The sequence below is a fragment of the Chenopodium album genome, chromosome 1 (assembly GCF_948465745.1).
Source record: "Chenopodium album chromosome 1, dcCheAlbu1.1, whole genome shotgun sequence".
In the NCBI taxonomy this organism is placed as follows: Eukaryota; Viridiplantae; Streptophyta; class Magnoliopsida; order Caryophyllales; family Amaranthaceae; genus Chenopodium; species Chenopodium album.
Window position 1 is genome coordinate 11,663,519 of NC_137834.1, and position 22,770 is coordinate 11,686,288.

General features: G+C 35.4%; 1 protein-coding gene across 2 annotated transcripts; it reads left to right on the forward strand.

Annotated features, from left to right (window-relative positions):
• The first annotated feature begins 911 nt into the window (after nt 1–911).
• Nucleotides 912–22,545, forward strand: LOC145563010 (protein COFACTOR ASSEMBLY OF COMPLEX C SUBUNIT B CCB4, chloroplastic-like). 2 transcript variants are annotated; one of them, XM_081623447.1, is made up of 9 exons: nt 913–1,105; nt 1,194–1,363; nt 2,419–2,518; nt 2,647–2,720; nt 3,070–3,251; nt 3,371–3,441; nt 9,292–9,375; nt 21,490–21,651; nt 22,189–22,544. In XM_081623447.1, exons 1-8 carry the CDS (start codon nt 983–985, stop codon nt 21,580–21,582), a joined length of 897 nt encoding a protein of 298 aa, XP_081479573.1. In that variant the 5' UTR covers nt 913–982; the 3' UTR covers nt 21,583–21,651; nt 22,189–22,544. The 2 variants fall into 2 exon arrangements, with proteins under 2 accessions (XP_081479639.1, XP_081479573.1); XM_081623513.1 differs by lacking the exons at nt 2,419–2,518; nt 2,647–2,720 and having other exon boundaries at nt 912–1,105; nt 22,189–22,545.
• Nucleotides 22,546–22,770: the final 225 nt, after the last annotated feature.

Below are 22,770 nucleotides of genomic sequence, written 5' to 3' on the forward strand. Positions count from 1 at the left end.
TTCAGTTCAGTTTAGTTCAGCTCTAATCAGTTCAGTTGTTAATTTTTTGTTTTAGATGTTTTAGCATATTACAACAACGACAATAATAATAATAATAATAATAATAATAATAATAATAATAATTATTATTATTATTATTATTATTATTATTATTATTATATTCGTCGTTCAAAATGGTCACATGTTTTTTTATAGTTGAACTCATTGACAAAATGAGAGTACTACACAACAGTTACTAGCTTTCATAATCGGTTAGTTCTTCGTTTTTTTCTTCTTCATTAAGTTGCTCCATTATCTCGGCATTCCTTTGAATGGACTCCCATATCTGATCAGTTATTTGGTTTCGTACAATATCCATAGCTGCTTTTCTGTTATCACCGTACATAGTATGATCTTCTGTTGGTCTCATGACTTCAACTTGGTGCGTGAATGGAATCCCTAGTTTATGTAAACGAACAAAATTGTGTAGAGTACAACAAGCAACGATTGACTACAGTAAAATACTGAAGAATACTTTTTATTTATATATATATATTCAAACTATAATACACAAAAATTTAATAATTTAAAATATAATAATTTAAAATACAAAGTTATTTTTAAAACACTTTTATATTTTTCACAATCCACTATATATTATCATTAATTTTCATAAACATTTTCATATATTTTTATGCATTTTAATTTTTCAGTTCAGTTCAGTTCAGCTTCAATCAGTTCAGTTCAACTCAGTTCAGTATATATGAACAAGCCCTAATTACGTACACATACAGTATTATTTAAGACATTATCTTGACCTAAATACTAACCTTAGACTTGTACTCCGCCCATTACTTGTAAATTGAAAGGAATACTCGTAGTTAGTACTCCGTATTTCGTAAGTTCGTAGTAGTATTTTTGTTGGCAGAACCTGAAAAAACAGAACACTAGCAATTTACTCCGTACTCCGTAGCATGCGTAGCAACTTCAACAAATTATAACAATGGAAGCGGGAACTCTCAACCTCCATATCCATTCTATTTATTGCACACCTAAACGACCTTTCCGATACCATCGTTCATCTTCCCCGACTTTCCCGCGCTTCTCCATTTCCTGCTCTTTTCAGGTACTACTCCCTTTCTCTCTCCTCTCTTCCGCCATTTTTGGACCTCAAGCTTTTCTTCAAGCTAACAACAATGGAGCTTTTTGTATAGTCGGAAGGCTTCAAAGGTCCGAAACCTAGCAGAAATTTGGTCGCTGATTGGGTCTCTAACAACGACAATGTCGCTCGTAGCTTGCCTATTTATGTCGGTGGTTTCTCTCTCCTTGCTGTTCTCTTTAATCGTACTGTTTCCGGCATTGCTCCTGTCGCCGACGCTAGTAGGTCAGTTTTCAGAATTGGCGGATTTTTTCAATTTGTTGTTTAATTCAATTGTTTTGCCTGATAATTTCGACGTTTTTTTGGTTGATTGTGGCTTTAATTTTCGAATTGAGATGATCAATTTTTAACTGGATGTTGAATTTTGTTGTTTTTGCTACTACAAATTCCAGCTGAGATGAATTAGGGTAAATGTGGCCTGGAATTTGCTGTAGATGATGTCGAATTTTCGTTGTTGTTTGATTACTTCATCTGATAGTTGCATGAATGAATTGATAGGATTACTAGATGTTGGTATTATAGTTGATAATTGAAAGTATTTTAATGGAAAGCAGTAAAGGTTATGAAATGGTGGTAGCTAGGGTTAGAAATGCGGTCGAAAATCGTTTCCAGGCGTCCTAATTGGAACTGAAAGCGAGAGATTTGAATTTTTGGTGGTTTGATATATGAAGAGTTATGAGTTAGAAAGAATATATGCTGTGACAGTATACTGGTAGATTTGGGAAAATTTTGTAAATATATATGTGAATTAAGTCATTGATTAAGTAAGTAGTTATTTGGAAGGATTCCCATATGATGGATGGCACATTGGCGTAAGGAATTGACAACCCAGTGCTCTTAAGAATAAGAAACTTCCATCAACCGTGTTTGCTAACTGTCAATTTATTCTTCCTGATACGGTAAAATTGATGCGTAGTTTGCGTGTATTTTGTTTTGAATGCGTATCAGATTAGACATTTGAATCCAAATTGATCAAAGTTTAGAAGAAGCCTTATTTTTACCCGCTGCCGTGACTTTATATCTGAATTTCTTTTTTCCTTTTGTACAACTCATAAAATTTTGTCACGAAACAGCCTTCCTTCTTCCTTGACCATTTCATAATACATCACTTCCTTTAATGAGAGAGGTATGTAGAGTCAGGAAGGGGGCATCATTCTGAGTGCAACAAGCTTGTTATCTATGATGTCTCATGTAAAGCAAGAACCATGAATTTTGCATTGTAACTTAAATGGTTTGATTTATTTTCTTGAGCTTGTTGTATACTTAATTGTGTTTTGCAGCTCACAGTCAAGGGCAGATCTGTTGGCTCTTGGATTGGCTGTTACGAATATCTTAACTGGTCTTGTTTGGCTATCAATTAGGCCCAAGGCTATCTCTAAGGTTAGGAATTCCATTTCATGTATAAATTCTTAATCATTCCTAGCATACCCTGTTCATGGACCAAAAGATTCATATCTACTACCTGGATTTTGTATGGCGATGTGTTCATTGATCTCCTTCCATTTCAGGTGGATCCTGAAGGTGTGGAGTGTCGCTGGATATCTTCCAGCCTCCCTGATTCTGCTATTTCTGAATTGGAATGGTGCTGTATCTAATGCATGATTTGTGCTCATTTCCGTGTTTGCTTCTCTTTGTGATTGCTTTTGGTTTTCTTGTGTAATCAAATAAATGGTTCCAAACCTTCCAATGTACTCACCAAAAAAAAAAAAAACAAAAAAAAAACCTTCTCACAGTATCTAGTTATCTACTATCCCACAGAGATGTTATTATAAAGAATTTTCACACATTTCTCTCTGCTAACACATTGAGTAAGACTAAGATGATGTGTATAAACTACATTACTCTATTAATCTATTATGGCGGATGAAAGTTCTGATGATGTAGGTGGCCTTGGGATTGGTGTCCAGTCACGATTCTCTTCCTTTTTGCAGGTTTTGGCAATCTCTTTCAGCTGCCACATGCTGCAGATCCTTGGTCGTTATCTATGAGGAGAGTTGTATCTGTCAAATTGGTGTGGCAGCTGAATCATTGATTAGTGGTGAAGCAGAGAATGTAGACGCAAAAAAATTGATTCAGGGCACACTTTACAGAGGCATCATGAAATCTGGAGCTCGTATGATGTTGAATTTGATTATTAATGTTGTTGCTTCTTTTAGTTTTGAATATTTATCAAGGAAAAAACCATTATTTTATCCTTGCCTTGACGAAAAATGTTCTTGCTTGTGTCTGCAGAGAGCTACTTGGCAAATCTCTCTCTGTATCCCGGCAGGTCTGAACTGCCATTTTTGCCATCAAATACACAGGTATGTTCCATCTTATTGTCTAATGATAATGTACCTTAGGGCGATTATGTGGATGCAATCAATAGGTGTATGTCAGTAGTTATCATGGTTAGGGAAGAGCCCTTTCTTGTATAGGTTTGCTGGAACGTTTAATTTACGTGTAGCAAAAATTTTCCATGTAATTTTTGTATCTACAATTATTAATACTCCCTCCGTCCCTAAACATAGTTCCCGTTTGACTAATTTCAAAAGGGAAGAGGAAGTACTAAAAAGACATGGGAAGCCCAAATACTCAATCATTTGTAAAAAAGAAGAGAGAGAAAAGGTATTTTTTTTCACTATTTTCAATGACAAAAAAGAATAAAGTACAAAAAAAGAGTAATGATGCACAAAGAATAAGAAAAATTAGATTGTACTTTTGGTAATTCACATAATAAAGGCACAAAAATAAAAATAAAAATAAAAAAGAGGATTCATTGGTCATTTCCAAGGAACCATAAATGTTAAAAAAGCAAATGGAAACAATATTTATGGATCACCAAATATGGCAAATGAGAACTATATTTAGTGACGGAGGGAGTAGTGTCTAGTTGTCTACCAAATTAACTAACAAGCAAGTATAAGTTTAAAACTCCAATTTATTAACTGTTAGGAAACAAAAGACAAATGGAGAATAAATGTGATCTATTCTATGTTACATTGACACGGGTATGAGTATCCGATATTGGTACGGATCCGAATGTCCAATACGTCATTTTTTAAAATTTAGGACATGGGGACACTGTCTTAACTTTGGACTCGGGTATGGATACGGTAATAAACTATTTAAGCAAAAAAAAACATTAATAAGAAAAACGTTTTTATTTATTTTTTATTTGGAACAGATAAAAAATATTTGTGGCTTTTGAGTCAATATTTATTCAATATAAATTTTGATACATACAAAGTGCTATCTTTTAAATAACTAAGAAAGATTTGTTATTAAAAAAATGAGTACCACAGCTTTTCTGTACCAATTTCTTGGGAAACCCAAAGCCTTTTTTTTTTTTAAATAAATGTACAGTACATCTCTTTCTTGGGAAATCAGAATGCCTTTTCAAATAAAGTTATTCCTCAAAAATATAAAATAAAGGTAAAGAAATACTTAAAACCCTTCATCTTTCTTTAATGGCTGCTTTCTTCGTTCTTCTTTCTTCCCCCTCTCTCTCTAGAAGCTTCTTTTCTTCAATGGCTACTGTGAATAGCCATTCCCGAGAGCTAGATGGCGATTTCGGAATGGATTTCACACCCAGATTAGTGTCAGGTCATACCCACGTGGGTATGATGGCAAAAATGTCGTGTCCGAGTAACAGAGGATCCAGTAATGGAAAAATTGCTCGGAGTAATCCGACCATTGCCTCATCTGCCTAAAAGAATCCACATTTCAATTATTTTTTAATAATCCGACCTTTATACCCAATCTGCTCCTAAGGGTCCCAAGTGACTTGAAACCGGCTAAACAGGTTACCAGACTTGGGGTTGTGTTGCGCACGTGTCACCACGTGATTAGCCAAAAATGAATGAATAAAAAATGATTGAATTTTTTTTTTAAAAAAAACCCCACGATCACCCTCTCTAGAAGACCCACCACCGAAACCACCTTCCCTACTTGGCCACCTACTGAAACTACCACATCTACCTAATTTTAGCCCACCGAAACCGTTCCTCTTCCCTATGCTGCTATTGTAGGTTTGTGACTTTGAAGCTAATTTGTGGGCATTTGAAGCGGGTACTTTGTGGTGTCTGCCGGCAGTTGTTGGTGCAACAGTGGTGGGTGGCGTGACTGATTGTGATGGTGGTTCTTTTGGTGTTTGCTGCGGTGAGAATGCTTGTGATGTTGTTGCGGGTTAGTGGGTGCCTGGGTGGTGCACTTGCGAAGTGGGTTAGCGCTGCTTTTTTTTTGTGGTTTTGCGGGCTGCTGCTTTGGTCGAGTCGGGCGGAAACGGGGAAGGGGAGGTAGGGTTTGGCCTGACTTGGGAAGGGGAAGGGCGTTGGTGGCCAAAATCGGGGTAGGAAAAGGAGATGGTGCCGGTAATCTGGGTTTGGGGCTTATTTATTTTTAAAATTTTCTGTTTTTTTTTTTTTTTTTTTTTTTTTATTTCTGTTTTTTTAAATTTTTTTTTTTTTTTTACCAATTAGAGGTTGATAAGTGTTAACAAGTTAGATGACCGGTTGGGACCATTTAAAGCAGATGAGGTATATAGGTCGGATTATTAAAAAATAATCGAAAGGTGGGGTTATTTTGGGCAGATGAAATAAAGGTCAGGTCCGGTAATTGGTTACTTGATTCCAAAAGCTGGAGAGTACTATAAGCAAATTCACAAGTTATTAATTATTCTGAAAACTTTTCTTAAATAACGTTATACTCATGGATTCATCATTTTGTAGTATTTGTAGTTATCAAGTCTAGAGTTATCCAAAGTTACAACCTTTTGTGCTTATCATCAACCAAATTGCATGAAAAGGGGAAAGATTAATGAAAAGTAAAAAAGAAAAGGAAAACAAAAGAGTGATTAATTTTCCATTTGTCCATCCATAATGACTACTCTTGTGAACAAACTATAAGTTGAGATAAAATAAAGTTCCCATTTGTTATGGAGACGTGTAAGAAGAAAGTGGCGTAGACAAGGAATCGGCTTAACTGTATTAGGGGTCTCATTCCTTTTCCATCAAAAAAAGACTTCATTCTATTCATTCCATTATGGATGAAAGAACACTTGTAATCAACTAACCACCCAACAATATAGTATCAACAATGATTAAGTGGTATTTTTTAATAAACACAACACAGCACCAATATACATTATATAGTATAATAATATAATACTCCCTTTGTTTTTTTTTTTTTAAAGTGACACATTAGCTTTCGCGCATAGTTTTATGAGAAGCATATAAGTTGGGTGGTTTGGTGGAGAATTAATTATTAGGACGTGAGATTAGAGAATACTCCCTCCGTCCCACACAGTTACCATTTTCACGTTACTAAATATGGAATGGGACCACTAATAAAATAATATTTTCCTACACTCTTTGGGACTACAAACCCCAAAATCCAATTAAATCCTACATTTTCTCTCTCCTCTATCCCCACCTCCCCCCCCCCCCCCCCCCCCTTTTTCTACAATATAAAAATACAAAAGAGAATCATTTATATAAATAAATGTTTTAAATGGACTCACTTGTAGCTTTCTTAAACTACGTGTCTACCCCAACGTCCCTAAGTAATATAGGACAGAGGAGGCAATAAAGATTGTAAAAGTTGGGACTATGAAGATAGAGAAATGATTTTAAATGTAGTGGTGGGGTTCAAAGGAGAGAGACATATGATTAAATATGGTATAATACATCCAAAAATTAAAAGTGTGTTGCTTAAAAAAAAAAAGTGTCACTAACAAAACAAGTAATGTGTCAATTATTGATGGTATGGTAAGTAATAAGTTTGGGTAAAATTAATAGCCCAAGGACACGTCAATAGGACCCTAATTGTATGCAACACGATTTCAAAACAAACTTATATGACCCTAAGGCGACAACCATTTATTCTCTTCAATTTTGTAAACATTTTTTCAAAATTGGTCCGAAAGTGTGGATATGCCTTGAGTTTGGACATATTTTTACTTTTCTAATCTTGGAAAGGAAAAGGGTTAGTATGCTTCCCATGATCCCACGTCAACCTAGGAGGCTAATTGGGTGACTGCTTTGCTTTTTAATTGTCAATTTACCCGTTTATGTACATGACTCCTTTTGTTAAAACAAGGCTATTACACAATTTTATATGATCGACTAGTGCTTAGTGGTCGTATATGGTTCTGTTGAGGTAAATATTGCTCTTTACCGACAAGTTAAATACTCTATCTTGTTCTAGAGTATTAGGGGCTACCCGTTGAGTTCCCGGTTTCAAATATTGATAACCTTGCTAACGTGAAACAAACAATATGAAACCTTTTTTAAAAGAAGTAAAACAAGTTAGATTGCTCAGAGAAACGAGTAGATAAACATATGACAAAAGATACAAATGCATTCCATTAATTAAAAAATAAAGTCGGGTTTACAATTGTATAAGTTGAAGGAGAGGTTACCTCCATGGTCCTACATATAGAAATGACGAACAAACTTCAATACATGCTACTTGCTGAACTATACTATCGCTTGGTTACTAAGCCAAGGGAAACTACGAAAACTAAGAAGAAAGATTAAAAGAATTGAAATGCTTGTTGTTGATTGATTTGCCGATGTCCTCTTTTGACCCTTGCACTTCTATTTATAGGCAGCAAGGAATGGTTATGACTGACTCCCATAACTGCTGTACAATTATGCTTCTTAGCGCCAACTAGATGTGGGCATCGTGTCGTGTCGGGCCACAGCGGGCCGGGCCGTGCCTGTATTTTGGCAGGTCGTGCCCTGTCGGGCCACCATTTCGCACACCCCAGCCCACGGCATGGCCTTTCAACGTGCCTGGCGTACCGTGCCGGGCCGGTCTGTTATGGACTGGTTTCCGGCAACCGAATTATATTAATGTAATTGTAATAATTAATAAGTAGGAAGGCTTAAACTTGGTTAATTAAACAGGAGAATTGGTTACAACAATAGCTTGAGGCTATCACTCTCATTACTACTTAAGAGTTACATGTGACTTAATTACTACTTTAAGAAAAACCATACATAACATAATTGAAGCTGCTTGTTCTTCTTTCCTTCTTCTTCTCTTAATTACTTTTGTCCTTAGTTCTTTGTTGTGTTTGACCCTTGTTCAACCTTCCCCTGCTTCTGCTTCCTTGCGCTTCTCGGTAATCGCTCCTTGACCACGGTTGTCAACCTTGGCCCTACGGTGGTAGACCCGTATAGGCTGAGTCCTATTTGGGTTCATCACATTACCCGCCGCGGCGCCGCCTCTAGATTCACCTTGTCCTCAAGGTGGAAAGCGGGAAAACGATCTCTGATGATGGTTGCCTCTTCCCAAGTTGCTTCAAACGTTGGCAATCCCTTCCATTTGACTAGGACTTCCACTTTAGACCCAATACCAGGCTGCTCTTTGCGTACTTCCAATATCTCTTCCGATTCCACTACCATCACCAATTCGGGTGTCAATTGTTCCGGAATTGTTGGATTAACCGGGGTTGCTCCAATGGCCTTCTTCAATTGCGAAATATGAAATACAGGATGAATATGACAGTGTGCTGGTAATTCCAGCTTGTACGCCACCTTGCCTACTTTCTTCACAATCAAAAACGTACCATAGAACCTTGCCGCAAGTTTCTCATTGGGTCTTTTGGCCAGAGACTGCTGACGGTACGGTTGTAGCTTCAAATAAACCTGCTGCCCGATCTCAAAGGACTCATCACGCCTCTTTTTATCAGCCTGCTCCTTCATCACCTGTTGAGCCTTTAACAAAGTAATTCGCATTTCATCCAACAACAAATCCCTTTCCTTCAATCCTTCCTCTAGCGTATCCACCGGAGTGTGGTTGTTGCCGATTCGCCACAACTTTGGTGGGTCTCGGCCTTAGACAATTTTGAACGGCGATTCACGATATATCAAACACTTAGAGAGGGATTGAGGGAAGTTTTGTGGGAGCATTTTAATATCATATCATTCATGCTTGTAATCTCATTTTCATTCATCATCAATACTACATAGTGTAAGGTGGAACTTTTCTCCCAATTCTTGGGTTTTCCCACAGTATCATTGTCTCCATTTCTTTTGCTTATTTCTTCATTGTTAGTTTTCTATTAATTGCTTGCTTGCTCATTGTGTTGTTGTGGGTTGATTGCATATTAGCTGGCACTTTAAATCCTATCAAATAATTTCCTTCTAACTGTTTCTGCTGAACAGGCTGTCATTTTGCAGCCACTGGGGGACAAAGGAATTGCAGTTATAGGTGGTGATACAATAAGGGGGTTTTCCACTGCTGACCAGGTGTGTTTTACTATTTTATAAGCTCTCCATATTCACCGTATGTTGAGGTTCTTGTATGTGTTTTACTGTTCAATAAGAATACATGCCAACGTTCATTTCAAACTCCACAAATTTGCAAATGGCAGAAGCATTACTGATTAGAGGTTGTGGACAGCTTGACACAAATAACTAATTCGTTTCTTAGTGATGGATTGATGTTCGTAGATAGCTTGATAAAAATTATGGCTGATACACACATCTGTGAAAGACTTGTATTATTTTTACTTGAGATCTCCTTCTTTGAATTTAGTCACCCATATCTCAACGTATTTAAATGATTATTCCTTGGTCTCCAAGAAAATGAAACTGTGTCAACGTGTTTGCTTCTCCTATATTGTACCAGATTTTTAGCAAGTTTTGTTGCTGACACTTTGTCAACATATATTGGGTAAGGCCTAAGTTCTTGCATGATATTTATAACCATAATGCTTCACTACTCCAAATGAAGCTGTTGATACTTATATATATTGCTTCACGACTTGATAATGCCACCATTGGCAGTTTTTTAGAAATCCAAGTATTAACCGTTAAACCTAGATAAGGTGAATATCGTGTTGTACTTTTCCTTTAATATTGATCATCGACCCAATCACTATCAGAGTAAACAAACAATTTTGCTTCATCTCCATAAGAATGAAACATTCCAAAATCTAGATTTTATCAAGTGTCGTTATGTATTATTTGGGTCAAAGTCAAACGGTTGACTCATATATATTGACTAAATAATTTATCTGGCTTAAATTAGCCCGTATGATTTATTTTAGTTAGACTCATTTAATTAATAATAGAGTCCAACAAAATGGATTTGATTTAATTAAATGGGTCATTTATGAAATAAGGTGGAAATGGATATGAGGCTCATTTAGTGGTCATCTTGAAACCCTAGCTTGGGAGAACTTTATAAATTCTCCTCCTTCATTTTCAGACACAGAAAATCCTCTCAACAAAAAAACCTCTCTATATATAAAAAAAAAACCCTCTCTAAAAACATTTCAAACCTAGAAGAACAACAAGCACCGGATCAAGCTTGTCGGTCCATTCTAGAAGACAAACCTTGATTGGGATCAAGCCTTTTTGGCCCTCTATCAAGAAGTTCAAGTTAGAGTTTCGACAATAACAAATCGAGTCATCAAACGACATAGCGTGGAGATCGAATGTGGATTATATTAGAGATTGTACTCAAAAAATTGTTATATTAATAAAATTACATTGGTTGCATTTAGTTTGAATCTTTATTTTTGTAGACTCAAAATTTGTGTTTACAAATTTTTGGCACGCCCGGTGGGACTATCTCTACCACTCATCTCCTTTTCCACGTCAAGTCTTCAACAATGGCTTTAAACAACACCACCTCTCAATCCGCCGCCAAGGATCTCACCTTCGCTCAACAAAGGGCTACGGAGTTGGCTACGTTGTTCAAGGACGACAACATGCGCACTAGAGGAATGAAGAGGGCTGGATTTCAGGAAGCTGCCGCGAAACTTCGAACTGCCTTTGTTCCTACTAAGGCAAGCACAAGATTTCGTAGACGTTCTTCTGTCACTTCCACCAAGTCTTTTTTGCACTTCTCATGAGATCCCGGTGCTCGTCTCATCCCCTCCTCATGAACCTTCCTCTTCTACACATGACTCGGAGAGGACTCCACCTGTTGAGAAGTTGGTTATCCATACCAGCCCGCTTTTCGATGCCTTCGACGAAGAAGATCAAGAAAGTAGTTGTGCCTCGTCTCCCTCAACTCCACGACGAATTTCTAATATGATAGAGTTATCTCAATCATCACCAACAAACATTGTTGCAGTTATGATGATTGAATCCAAGACCGTCGAGGAACAACTCGCTGAATTGAAGGGCCTGCTTCAAAAGTTAATGAAGGATGGAGACAAGCAACAAAATGAAAAGATCTCTTCTTTAAACAAAAAGCTTGAAAAACGTTCAAAGGAAACAAGCGATTCGGGAGAAGAAGAAAACTCTGACGCAGACGGTTCTGAATTTAGTGCTAAAAGCGAGTCTACATTCACCATCAACAAGATCTAGGATATGATAGCAAATGCTATCAAGAACCAACTTGGAGAAAGCTCTCGTGACAAGAAGCTGTACAAGAATCCATATAGCAAGAGGATTAGCAAATTGAAGATGCCCAAAGGTTATGAACACCCAATATTCCAGCAATTTGATGGGAAAGGAAACCCTAAGCAACACATCGCTCATTTTATTGAGACATGCAACAACGCTAGAACTGCACGAGACTTGCTTGTCAAAAAATTCGTTCGTTCCCTTGGGAATTGCGTTTGATTGGTACACTGATCTCCCTCTCAAGAGTCCATCGATAGCTGGGATGACATGGAGGAGGAGTTCAAGAAGAGATTCTATTGTACACGACACATAGTCAGCATGACCGAATTAACCAAGACTGAACAATGGGAAGATGAACCAGTTTTGGACTACATCATTCGATGGAGAGTTTTAAGTCTAGAGTGCAAAGACCATCTATCAGAAACCTCTGTTGTTGAAATGTGTATCCAAGGGATGAAGTGGGATCTGTTGTACATTCTACAAGGCATAAAATCAAGGTCCTTTCAATAACTAGCAACTCGAGCCCACGACATGGAGATAAGCATCTCAAGCCGTGGTACAAGCACTTCGGATTCTGTTAGGAAAGAAAAGAATAATTTTAAGAAGACCGAAAAGACCAGCAAAAAATCTACCAAAGAGTCATTGGTAGTCTCCACCACATCTGCTCCAGCGAAGATCTCTGCCAAGCCAAAGAGCGAACAAAAGATGGAGTCATCCTCGAAGGATACAAAGAGAGAAGGGCCCACCATAAAGGAACTGCAGGCAAAAAAGTATCCGTTTCAGATTTATACGACTTGCTCGAGAAAAAGATCATCGAGCTGCCTCTCAACGCCCCGAGCAAATGGGTAGAACGTATGATCTAAACTGTTGTCGATACCATCGATTGGTGAGTCATCTCCTCGAAAAATGCATCACTCTCGAGGAGAAAATAATATGGCTCGCATCCAATTCACAACCTTCTAAGAAGCACCTGCAAAAAATGAAAGGTCCTAAAAAAGCGGAGGAAATGAAAAGGACAAGGAAGCGACGCGCCCTGCGTGTCCCTCGTGAAGAAGTAAAGCCCTGGATGCCAATCACGCTAGATGAGTTTTTCCCTCAAAAGTACATCAGTGAAGCTTCTGTTGGTGTGGTGTCTTGTTACACGACGAAAGTAAAGAAAGCCAACCATCTACATGTCTCGATCATTCAAGGGATCCCAAAAGAGATTTGAATATTCTTGCGTTATTAGATACAGTCCCATCTTGTATGGGATGACGCCAAGCTTTGTCTCTTCCAGAAGAAATGTGATTTGCTATAGCACGAGCCTTAGAAAATCCTACTCATTACACATCAACGGAAAATATCGAACAGGGCATCTATGAGAACCATCATGATCGATGTGCAGCATACAGTGCATCTTTGGCGTTCACTGTTGAAGATCTTATGCTTGGTTCGAAACCTCACAATAGACCTCTTTTCGTTTGTGGATACATCTGCAAACAAAAGGTTAATCACATACTCATAGATAAAGGTTCTGCAGTGAATATCATGCCGAAGTTATGAGGAAGTTAGGGATCATCAACGATGAATTGTCTCAAAGCCGCCTCATGATTCAAGGTTTCAACCTGGGGCAACGAGCCATCGGCATGATAAGAGTTAACCTCACCATTGGAGAGATGACTGCAACAACATTTCATGTCATTGAGTCAAAAACTTCATACAACTTGTTGTTAGGGCGACCATAGATGCACGAAAATGGAGTAGTAGCATGAACTTTGCATCAATGCTTCAAATATTACAAGAATGGTGAAAGGAGGGTAAGCGCAGACGTAAAGCCTTTCTAATCTCATTTCGCTGATGCAAAGTTCTACATCGATTAAGAGGAGCTAGTGGAAGTGATAACATTATTAGAGATCGCCTCCACGGGAAAACAAGCTCCAAAGAAGCAACAAACGAAGGAAGACACTCCTTCAAAGGAAGACTTGAATAAGAAGGTTCAGGAAATCAATGAAAAGAAAGTTTCAAAACCTCTATCAATGAGTGATGAAGTGAAGTCTAACTCGCATGTTCAAGTGCTACGTTACATCCCTATGTCACGTCGCAAAGAGGGTCAAACTCCATTCAAAACATGTGAAGTACAGGTCGCTCCTAAGAAAGTTGAAAGTAAGTTATCTTCATTAAATGAAAGCATGACCTTGTCGGTTCAGCGAGTAAGCAATCAAAAGATATCGAATCCACCATCTGCAAGCCTTGAAAATATATCGGAGTTGCCTAGCGCTAGGAAAGAAGGATTTGACCCCGTTACTTATAAATTGATGAAAAGCTCAAGGTACGACCCATGGGAACGATCGATGCTGGCTCCTACGGTCTCAACAAATCTCAACAGCAGCTGCAACAAGGTGAGAGTGTTTGGGTGAAAAAAGTTGGATTGGGTTTCACGGAACCTCAGGTAATGAAGATCTCGACTCGAAGAAAGTCGGTACAAGCATCCCATTATATTGCGGTGGAAGAGGTCGAGGAGAGTATAGGTGAAAACACTACACCAAGACAAAAGGGCTCTGTCTTCGATAAATTTCAACCATCATCTGCTTAGGGCCGTAGCAATGATTTTGGGGCCCTGATCCAAATCAAAAAAGGGGCCCTTAATAATGTGAAATTTATACATTTTTTAAAAAAATTTATAATTTAGGCAATGCACAATTTTCCTATATATACATTGCATAAATGAAAATGCTTTCATATAATAATGATAAATTCAATTACGTAAAATTAAATTCACATTTTATTCATGTTGATAATAGTAACTCAATACAACTCAAAGCTCATATCAACTTAAGCTATATTAACTTCTATTTATTTAAAAAGTGATATTCTTCTTAACGCTCTTTGAGGCACAATTAAGTCTTCATATTCCACTTTCTCTAGAAGATCATTCTCAATTGCTATCATCGCCAATCCATTAAGTCTTTCTTGTAGCATCGTAGAACGAAGATATGACTTCTATAGCTTTAACTTTGAAAAACTCCTTTCTGCAATTGCAACTGTCACAGGAATAGTCAACAAAATTCTATATACAATAGTAGCATTAGGAAAACAACCCACATCATTCAAAAACCTCAAAATATCCAAAGGTCCTTTTATGTCATTGTGCAGAATTTCTTTAACCAACTTCTACTCCACAAATAATTCATTCCCATCAATATCTGATTGTTCATTAGACATAAGTGCATTTTCAAATTTCAAACAAGAGGATTTCATACTTAAATCATCCAATGACTTCATCTTTTGAGGAGTGAATAAGAAACCAAAAATACTTTCATATTCCTCAAATTGTTCAATTCTTTTATAAAGAGAACTAATAGCTTGATCAACAATATAAAGAAAGTAATCAACTCTAAATGATTCTTCCTTGGATTCTCATTAAAATGTTTTTTTCTTTTAATTTCGTGCTTTTGGGGAAATATAGGATCAACATCCATTTCAATAGCAATTTCCTTAGCCCTACTCAAAGCATCATAAAACCAGTTTCTATATACCCCTCAAAAAAAGAAATCAACCTTCTTATGTTTTTAATAGCCGCATCAATAAGCATATCCTTTGATTGTAATAGCTTGCTTACCAAATTAATTGCAAATAGTATTTCGTACCAAATTACTATTGCAATTAAAAACTCAAAATCACCGAGCTCATTATTTGCTAAGGATTTAGCTTCACTCTTTATATTTTAATCCTTATCATTGCTATCGGCTACTTGAAGTAAAGCTTCTCGTATATCTCACATTTGAAATCTAATAGCCTTAACACTTTCAACACGACTTTCCCAACGAGTAGATGACAAAGATTTAAAGGTTAGTCCTTTTACATTGTCTTTCAAGATTTGCCATCTCTTAGTAGAAGCTGTAAAAATTGTTTATATACGTTGGATGACTCTAAAAAAGTCTCTAGTTTTACTACATGTATTAGCCATATCACATAATGTCAAGTTTAAACTATGACAACCTCAAGGAGTATAAAAAGCATTAGAATTTAAATCCAAAAATTTCTTTTGAACTCCTTGATGTTTTCCTTTCATATTAGATCCATTATAATGGCCTTGTCCTCGCACATCCATTATATCAAGATCAAGATTTTTCAATTCATTTTGTAAAATATCAAAAAGCCCTTGGCTAGTTGTATCATTTACATTAAAAAAATACTAAGAAGGATTCCTTAATGCAAATATCAAAAGTAGAGACATTCACATATCTTAATATCAATGACATTTGCTCTTGATGGCTAACTCATTTTGAATTGTATGACCTAAATAATGAAAGTGAATATCATTATTAGTAATACGGTTGACATGTTCTTGAATAATTGGGTCAAACTCGGCCAACATTTTAATCAAGCCCAAAAAATTACCATTACTTTTTTGGTATAGTTTCCTATTTGAACCACGAAAGGCTAGATTATGTTTGGCAAGAAATTTGACAATTGAAATAATTCTTTGCATTACTTTCGTCCAATGGTCTTTTTCCTTTTCGATTAACATTTGAGTCGTCTTATCAATAGTTTGATTCTTTTGAAACCTAAGACGCAACTCATACCAAGTAGTCATATTCTAAACATGATATATGCTTGTCTCATGTTCTTTAAAGTCTAAAGCCTACATGCCCCCAATCTGAAAATCCTTCATTTGTCAATGTCCTCTACCCATCCCTTTTTAAAATATTTTACAGCAAAAACTGTAGACTCTATCAAGCTCTTTTGAATAAACAAGTCAATCCCTATCACATTTCTCACCGTTTGATAAAACTCTAGTATACAAGTTAGCCGTAAGTCGTCTTGAAGATTTATCTTTAGCACCTTTCACAATAGAATTATCTCTTTTAGGACCATTTTTCACTAATAAATCAATCATTTTAGAATCAAGAGTTCAAGACTATCCCAAACTCTAGGATCATATATATTAGGCATATAACTAGTTTCACAGTGATCAACATTGTCATTGTCACAAGGCATATCATCAATATTTTCAGCATTATCATCATTCTCAATAGGCACATCATCAACATTGCAATTAGCACTAGGCACATTATCAAAAATATCATCCACATCATCAACATTCTCCGCAATAGGCATATCACTAACAAGATCAACATTAACATTATTAATATCATCAACATCAACATTATTATTCTCAATAGGGACATCATCAACGGACTCAGCAAGAGGAACGTGAGGTTTTTTTATAACGAATTTATCAATAGCACCGTTTTGAGAATTAATTAACACTTCTAATTTTCTCTTTTTATTACGCTTTTCAGACCAAAATTCATACTTTCTAGGAGGCATAATCTAAAAAAAATAAAAAATAATAATAATAATAATAAATAAATAAATAAATTAAGTATCATATACATGGATTGAAAAAACCTGGAAAGCAGAAGGTTTGTTTCAATCAATTGGACGAATTGGCGAATTACTCAATCTCGTTGATTCTCAATCTTTGTTCAAAAGAATATGATCAATTTCGACCTTCAAAAAATGAAATTGCTTAGATACAGAAGAGTATAAACAAATCAATTTGTGTTAAAATAAAAAATTAATAACTGATTCAATTGACATCATCAAAACCAGAATTTTTTTTTTAAAAAAATGAATTAAAACGCTTTAATTGAAACTATCAAAACCAGAAATAATTGACAAAAAAAAAATGAAATAAAACGTTTCAATTGAAACTATCAAAACCTGAAATACTTAACAAAAAAAAATGAAATAAACGCTTCAATTGAAACTATCAAAACCAGAAATAATTAACAAAAAAAATTAAAATAAAACGCTTCAATTGAAACTATCAAAGCCATAAATAATTAACAAAAAAAATAAAAAAATTTACCTAAAATCGATTGCTTCAATTTGTTCCCTTCAAAAAGAAAAAAAAAATTGCTTCAAACCTTCAATTCGTTTTTTATTTTGTATAATTGTATCAATTGGGAATAGATAGATGAAGATGATTGAATGGAAGATAGCCCATATATATGGGAAAATAATAACCGTTTGATAACAAAAATTTCGGAAGATTGAAATTGATTTCTTGACTGAGTTTATTTTTTTTTCCGTTGAAAATCCTTGAATAGGAAAATATGCATTTCAATTTTCCATAGTTGATAAGTTAATTGATGTAATTATGGAGGAATTTGGAAACTTGAAGAAATTAATATGGAAGGTTGAATAAAGAAGGTTGAATTGATTGAATGGAAATTGGGTAATTGATTGAATGCGTGAATGTTATCAGTGTTGTTTGCTCCTTGCTGTCTGCTTTGTCTTTATAAACAAGATTAATTTTTTTTATTATTATTATTATTATTTTTAATAAGAATTGGAAAAAAAAAAAAAAAATGGGCCCCTTTAAATTGGGGGCCAATGCAAGGGAATACCGTGCACATGGTGTTCTACGGGCCTGCATCTACTAGACCACATTCTTGATGGTCTAAGTCTTGATTCATCATAGTCCATATTTAGTAGATTGGGTGGTCAATCGAGAGGCATGCAAATGAAGAAGTCTAAGGGTGTCTTCAAAAGATTAAGAGTGACAAACAAACCCATCAACCATCGCCTACAAAATATCCAAGTCTAGAAGCATAGGAGAAATGTCTTCACTTGAGCCATCTCTAAATCACGACACCAGCACAAAAGGAACATGAAGAAATTTGAGTTAGAGAATGATGTCGGGAGCATTATCCCATCTCACATGAAGCGCCTCGATCTAAATAAACACTGCCAATAATTTGATGTCATTAATGAGTGGAAGGTGACCTGGTATTTATAGAGCTACAAGTTAACTTGTCTCCAAGAAGATGATTTAGAAGCTTAGCCGACTAATTTATCTCTAGCCAATCAAATGGGAGATGTAGTCAGGATAATACACTTCTATTTCATGAGATAAGATTCTATCTTTTCTTTTTATTCAATAAAGCTCAAATATCACGGTTAGCTCGCTTATCATAGTATTTATCTTCAATCGAGGTAAATAAAGTGGGCAAGTTGACTTGATTTCCCATAAAATGATAGATTTTGGTGGTTCACAAAATATATATCTCAATTAAAAGATATATTCGTCTTTCGTATTATTATATCGGCAATGAATGGAGTTGACAATCACATCAAATCCAAGATATTTTTAAAAGTGAATCTCATGTTAATTATCCACAAGAAAGGATAGAATTCAAGAAGATAGACTGTATAGCGTGGATGCATGGGAAAATATATATATATATATATATATATAATAAAAAAAAAAAAAGAGAGAGAGAAAGAAAAAAAAAAGGTCTGTAGACACGGAAATTTTATGAGTGTCATACATTAAATTAAATAAATTAATTTGGGTTAAAATCATATGAATAATCCATTTTAATTATTTTTGGCCCACCCAAATAGATAATCCGAATTAATCAAATACAATTCGGATTATAAAATAAATTAAATGGACCAGGTTAAAAGACTTCTAAGTCATAAAATGGGCCAGGCCCCAAACCTACTAAGTCCACTCAAGGGTTTCTCATCTCCTATAAATATACTATTCCTCCATTAATTGAGGGATCCAGAAATCATTATTAACTCATAAAACTCAAACGGAATTCTCTCTGAAGTAAGTCAACAAGCACATCAAACTCGTGCCGACTTGTTCAGATACACTCAAACACATTTGAACGGGACTAAGCTTCAAAGCCCTCGTTCAGGTGTATTCAAACAAAACCCTTAAATACACGTTGACATCATTAAACGTCACCTTGCATTCAAACTCAAGTCGACGTCATCAAACGTCAACCTACATGTGTCACACACGTGTCATCGTCAAGCTGCGGAACAGAATCAGAGGACTTAGTTTATTTTATTATAAACTTTTTTACAAAGATTGTACCCAAAAATCACATATTAATATAAATTCATTTGTTACTTTATTTCCCGTCTTTATTTATTTAGACTCGAAATTTGTGTAAACAGGGTCACTCGATAATTATTATCGGGACAACCAAATTTCGAGCCCGATCACGATCAAACACTTCAAAATCATGTCCGTGACCAATCTCGAGGGGGCAATATGTAGACACAGAAATTTTATCAAGTGTCGTTATGAAGTATTTGGGTCAAAGTCAAACGGTTGACTCATATATATTGACTAAATAGTTAATTTGGGTTAAATTAGCTCGTATTATTTATTTTAGTTAGACTCATTTAACTAATAATAGAGTCCAACAAAATGGATTTGATTTAATTAAATGGGTCATTTATGAAATGAGGTGGAAATGGATATGAGGCTCATTTAGTGGTCATCTTGAATCCCTAGTTTGGGAGAACTCTATAAATAGAAAAGTCTCTCTACAAAAAAAAACCTCTCTATACTAAAACACCCTCTCTAAACCTCTCTATAAACATTTCAAACCTAGAAAAACAACAAGCACCGGATTAGGCGTGCCGTTCCATTCTAGAAGACAAACCTTGATTGGGATCAAGCCTTTTCGGCCCTCTATCAAGACGTTTAAGTTAGAGTTTCGACAACAACAAATCGAGTCATCAAACGAGATAGCGTGGAGATCGAATCAGTGGATTATATTAGAGATTGTACTCAAAAAATTGTTTTATTAATAAAATTACATTGTTGCATATTAGAGATGAATCTTTATTTTTGCAGACTCAAAATTTGTGTTTACAATAATCTATTTAAATTTACTTCATTTTTTTTTAAAAGTGTTATACTTAGACCGGCATATATTTTTAGGCAATTTAATTGACTTAAATATAACAAGAGTTTTTTTTTTTTTTTGAGGGAAAAATATAACAAGAGGTAAGTGGGGTAGTTGGAGTATTAAAAAAATTGTAAATGTAGTTTTTCACCATTAAAGGAAGTGCGACACTTGTATGAAAACGGTCGCATTTGATAAGTGTAACACTTTAAAAAAAAGAGGGAGTACTTGAGTTAGCAATTTGTAACTTTAACTCCTACAACATGAGCTCCCCTCTATTCACCCCCCACCCCCCCCCCCCCCCCCCCCCCCCCCCCAAAAAAAAAAAAAAACACACACACACTGCTCACTAGTTTGATTGAATACTATCAAGTAGACAAAAAGATTAAAAAATAGAGAGAGCAGGTTTTCAAGAAAGCAATCATGGACAGTAGAAACCTGGAACTATACTTTTAGATATTGAGGGTTTTTATTTATTTATTTTTTTTTAATATTTATTTTTTTACTTTTTGGCCTTTGTATGTGTCATTATGGTGCTTGTATTTTGATTTTGGTGTCTAAGAGGAATTGATAGGGAGGTCTATTAACATCATGATGAGTTATGAGGCGGATGATCAATTTGAGATGGCGATGTGAAGTATGAATTAGGAACTTATGGGGGAAGATGGCTTTTGAATTTCAAGAGGATTGGTGTATTTTGTTTTAACTCTTTATTTTTTCTACCTTTTTCTTCTAGTTTCATACCTAGTGGTAGAAGGATAAATGTACTCCCAAGAAGTTGTGGAGTCAAGTATTGGCAGTATTCCTTTTAACTGCTAAGTTATTGGACACTGAAATTTTCTTTCAAATACCTTTGAAATGGAACCATATATTAATAATATAAGGAAAACCTTTTAGGATCACTCCTGATGTGCATTTCATGGGAATGACTTCTGCAGATTCATAATTTTTATTATTTTATTTATTTATTTTTTGAAAGCTTAACTTGAATGTTCTGGTTTCTTCATTTTTCTGAGTTATTGCAAATTTTGGAGGCTATATTAATTGATAAGATGTGTCATTTAGCTTACATATTGTTGTGATCATTAAGATTCCTCAACTCCATGTCATCATCCAACTCACATACAAGTATACAATTTGCTCAAGGGATTATTTAGTAATAATGTTTTATTTGTCCCTTTTAGCAGTTGTTGATAATTTGACATTGATTATTAATATTATTTTTTAATATTCTTTCCAGCTAATGTTTCAGTGATCTTATAATTTCCTAAGTCAACATCTCTGCTATTGGTTATAGGCATGGATATCATTAATCGGTGACAAATTGGATGCTACATTGACGAAGTCTGTGACTGGGGATGCACTAATGACTCCAGATAAAGGTCGATAATGATAATGTGTATTCTCATTGTGGCGCAGTAATTTGCACGGATGCTAGTTACTGAAGCCTATAGGCAAGGTATTTTTTCTTTTTTCCACTGCTCAAATAAGCAGGCCACTGGAATAGATAGCCCCCAAACATTGAGATGATATTGAGCAGACAATGCTGTGAACCTTCCCTTTTTTTTTTTTTTTTTTTTGGTCCTTTTTTGTCTTTTTTGCCGACTATTAATGTGCAATAAGAAAAAATAACAGAAAGGAAAATGTCATTGTCATGTAGCTCCTGATTTGAGTAAGATGAATTTTAGGATGTTGTGGAGTTTTTTATATGGTCTGGATTGGTTTTTGACAAGCAGGGAAGTGATTACTGTCTGCCTTTTCAGTGGATTAAGTTTAATTACCTTATCTGAGTTATTTAACAAATCGTTTAAAAAGCTATACTGAGTGCCCTAAGTCATTTTTGCTTACTAAGCTCAAAGTTTCTGTTAAAACTTAAAAGTCTAATAATTAATTGACCATGATGGTAACTTTAGCTTCTTCCAGAAATGGAAATACCTCAACTTTATATTTTCTAATGTCAAAAATGAGTCAGTAATCAAATAACTTTTTTTGGCAGATTCTGGTCCCAATGTCTCATAAGTGTCGCAGGGAACATCAATATCCCGTCTCAGATAATACGTCAAAGGAGAAGTATATAGTTCATTCAATTTTCTTTGTACATTACCATCAACTGTGAGTTTCTGAATCTTGTGTACATGGGCTTCCACACTGGTTGATTTCTCAATTAGTTTAAAATAGATTAACAGAATACACAGCCGCTGATACATTTTCCAAGAAGTGCTAATTATCTATTTTCTGTTTATTCTCTTGATGTTTGCAATGATTTATTCAGTACTTAATGTTAAACTTGATTTTGCCCCCAGATATATTATCAGATAGAAATTACTCTGTAAAATTTGAGGAAGTGAGCTCTCCATGTCTAATCTGTTTCAGAAAGCAGTTTTTTCTTCATGCACACTTGTAGTTGCTGTACAAAATTACAATTCACAAAGCACTGTTTGAGCCATTGAATTCAGGACTGCAACTGACATTCAGTAGTTTGAACAAAATGCTCAAACAATGCACTGTTTGTAAAGTTGACTTAGTTCAGAAGATTACTACCAAGTATGTGATTATTCTTTGGATTCAAAAAGCTCTG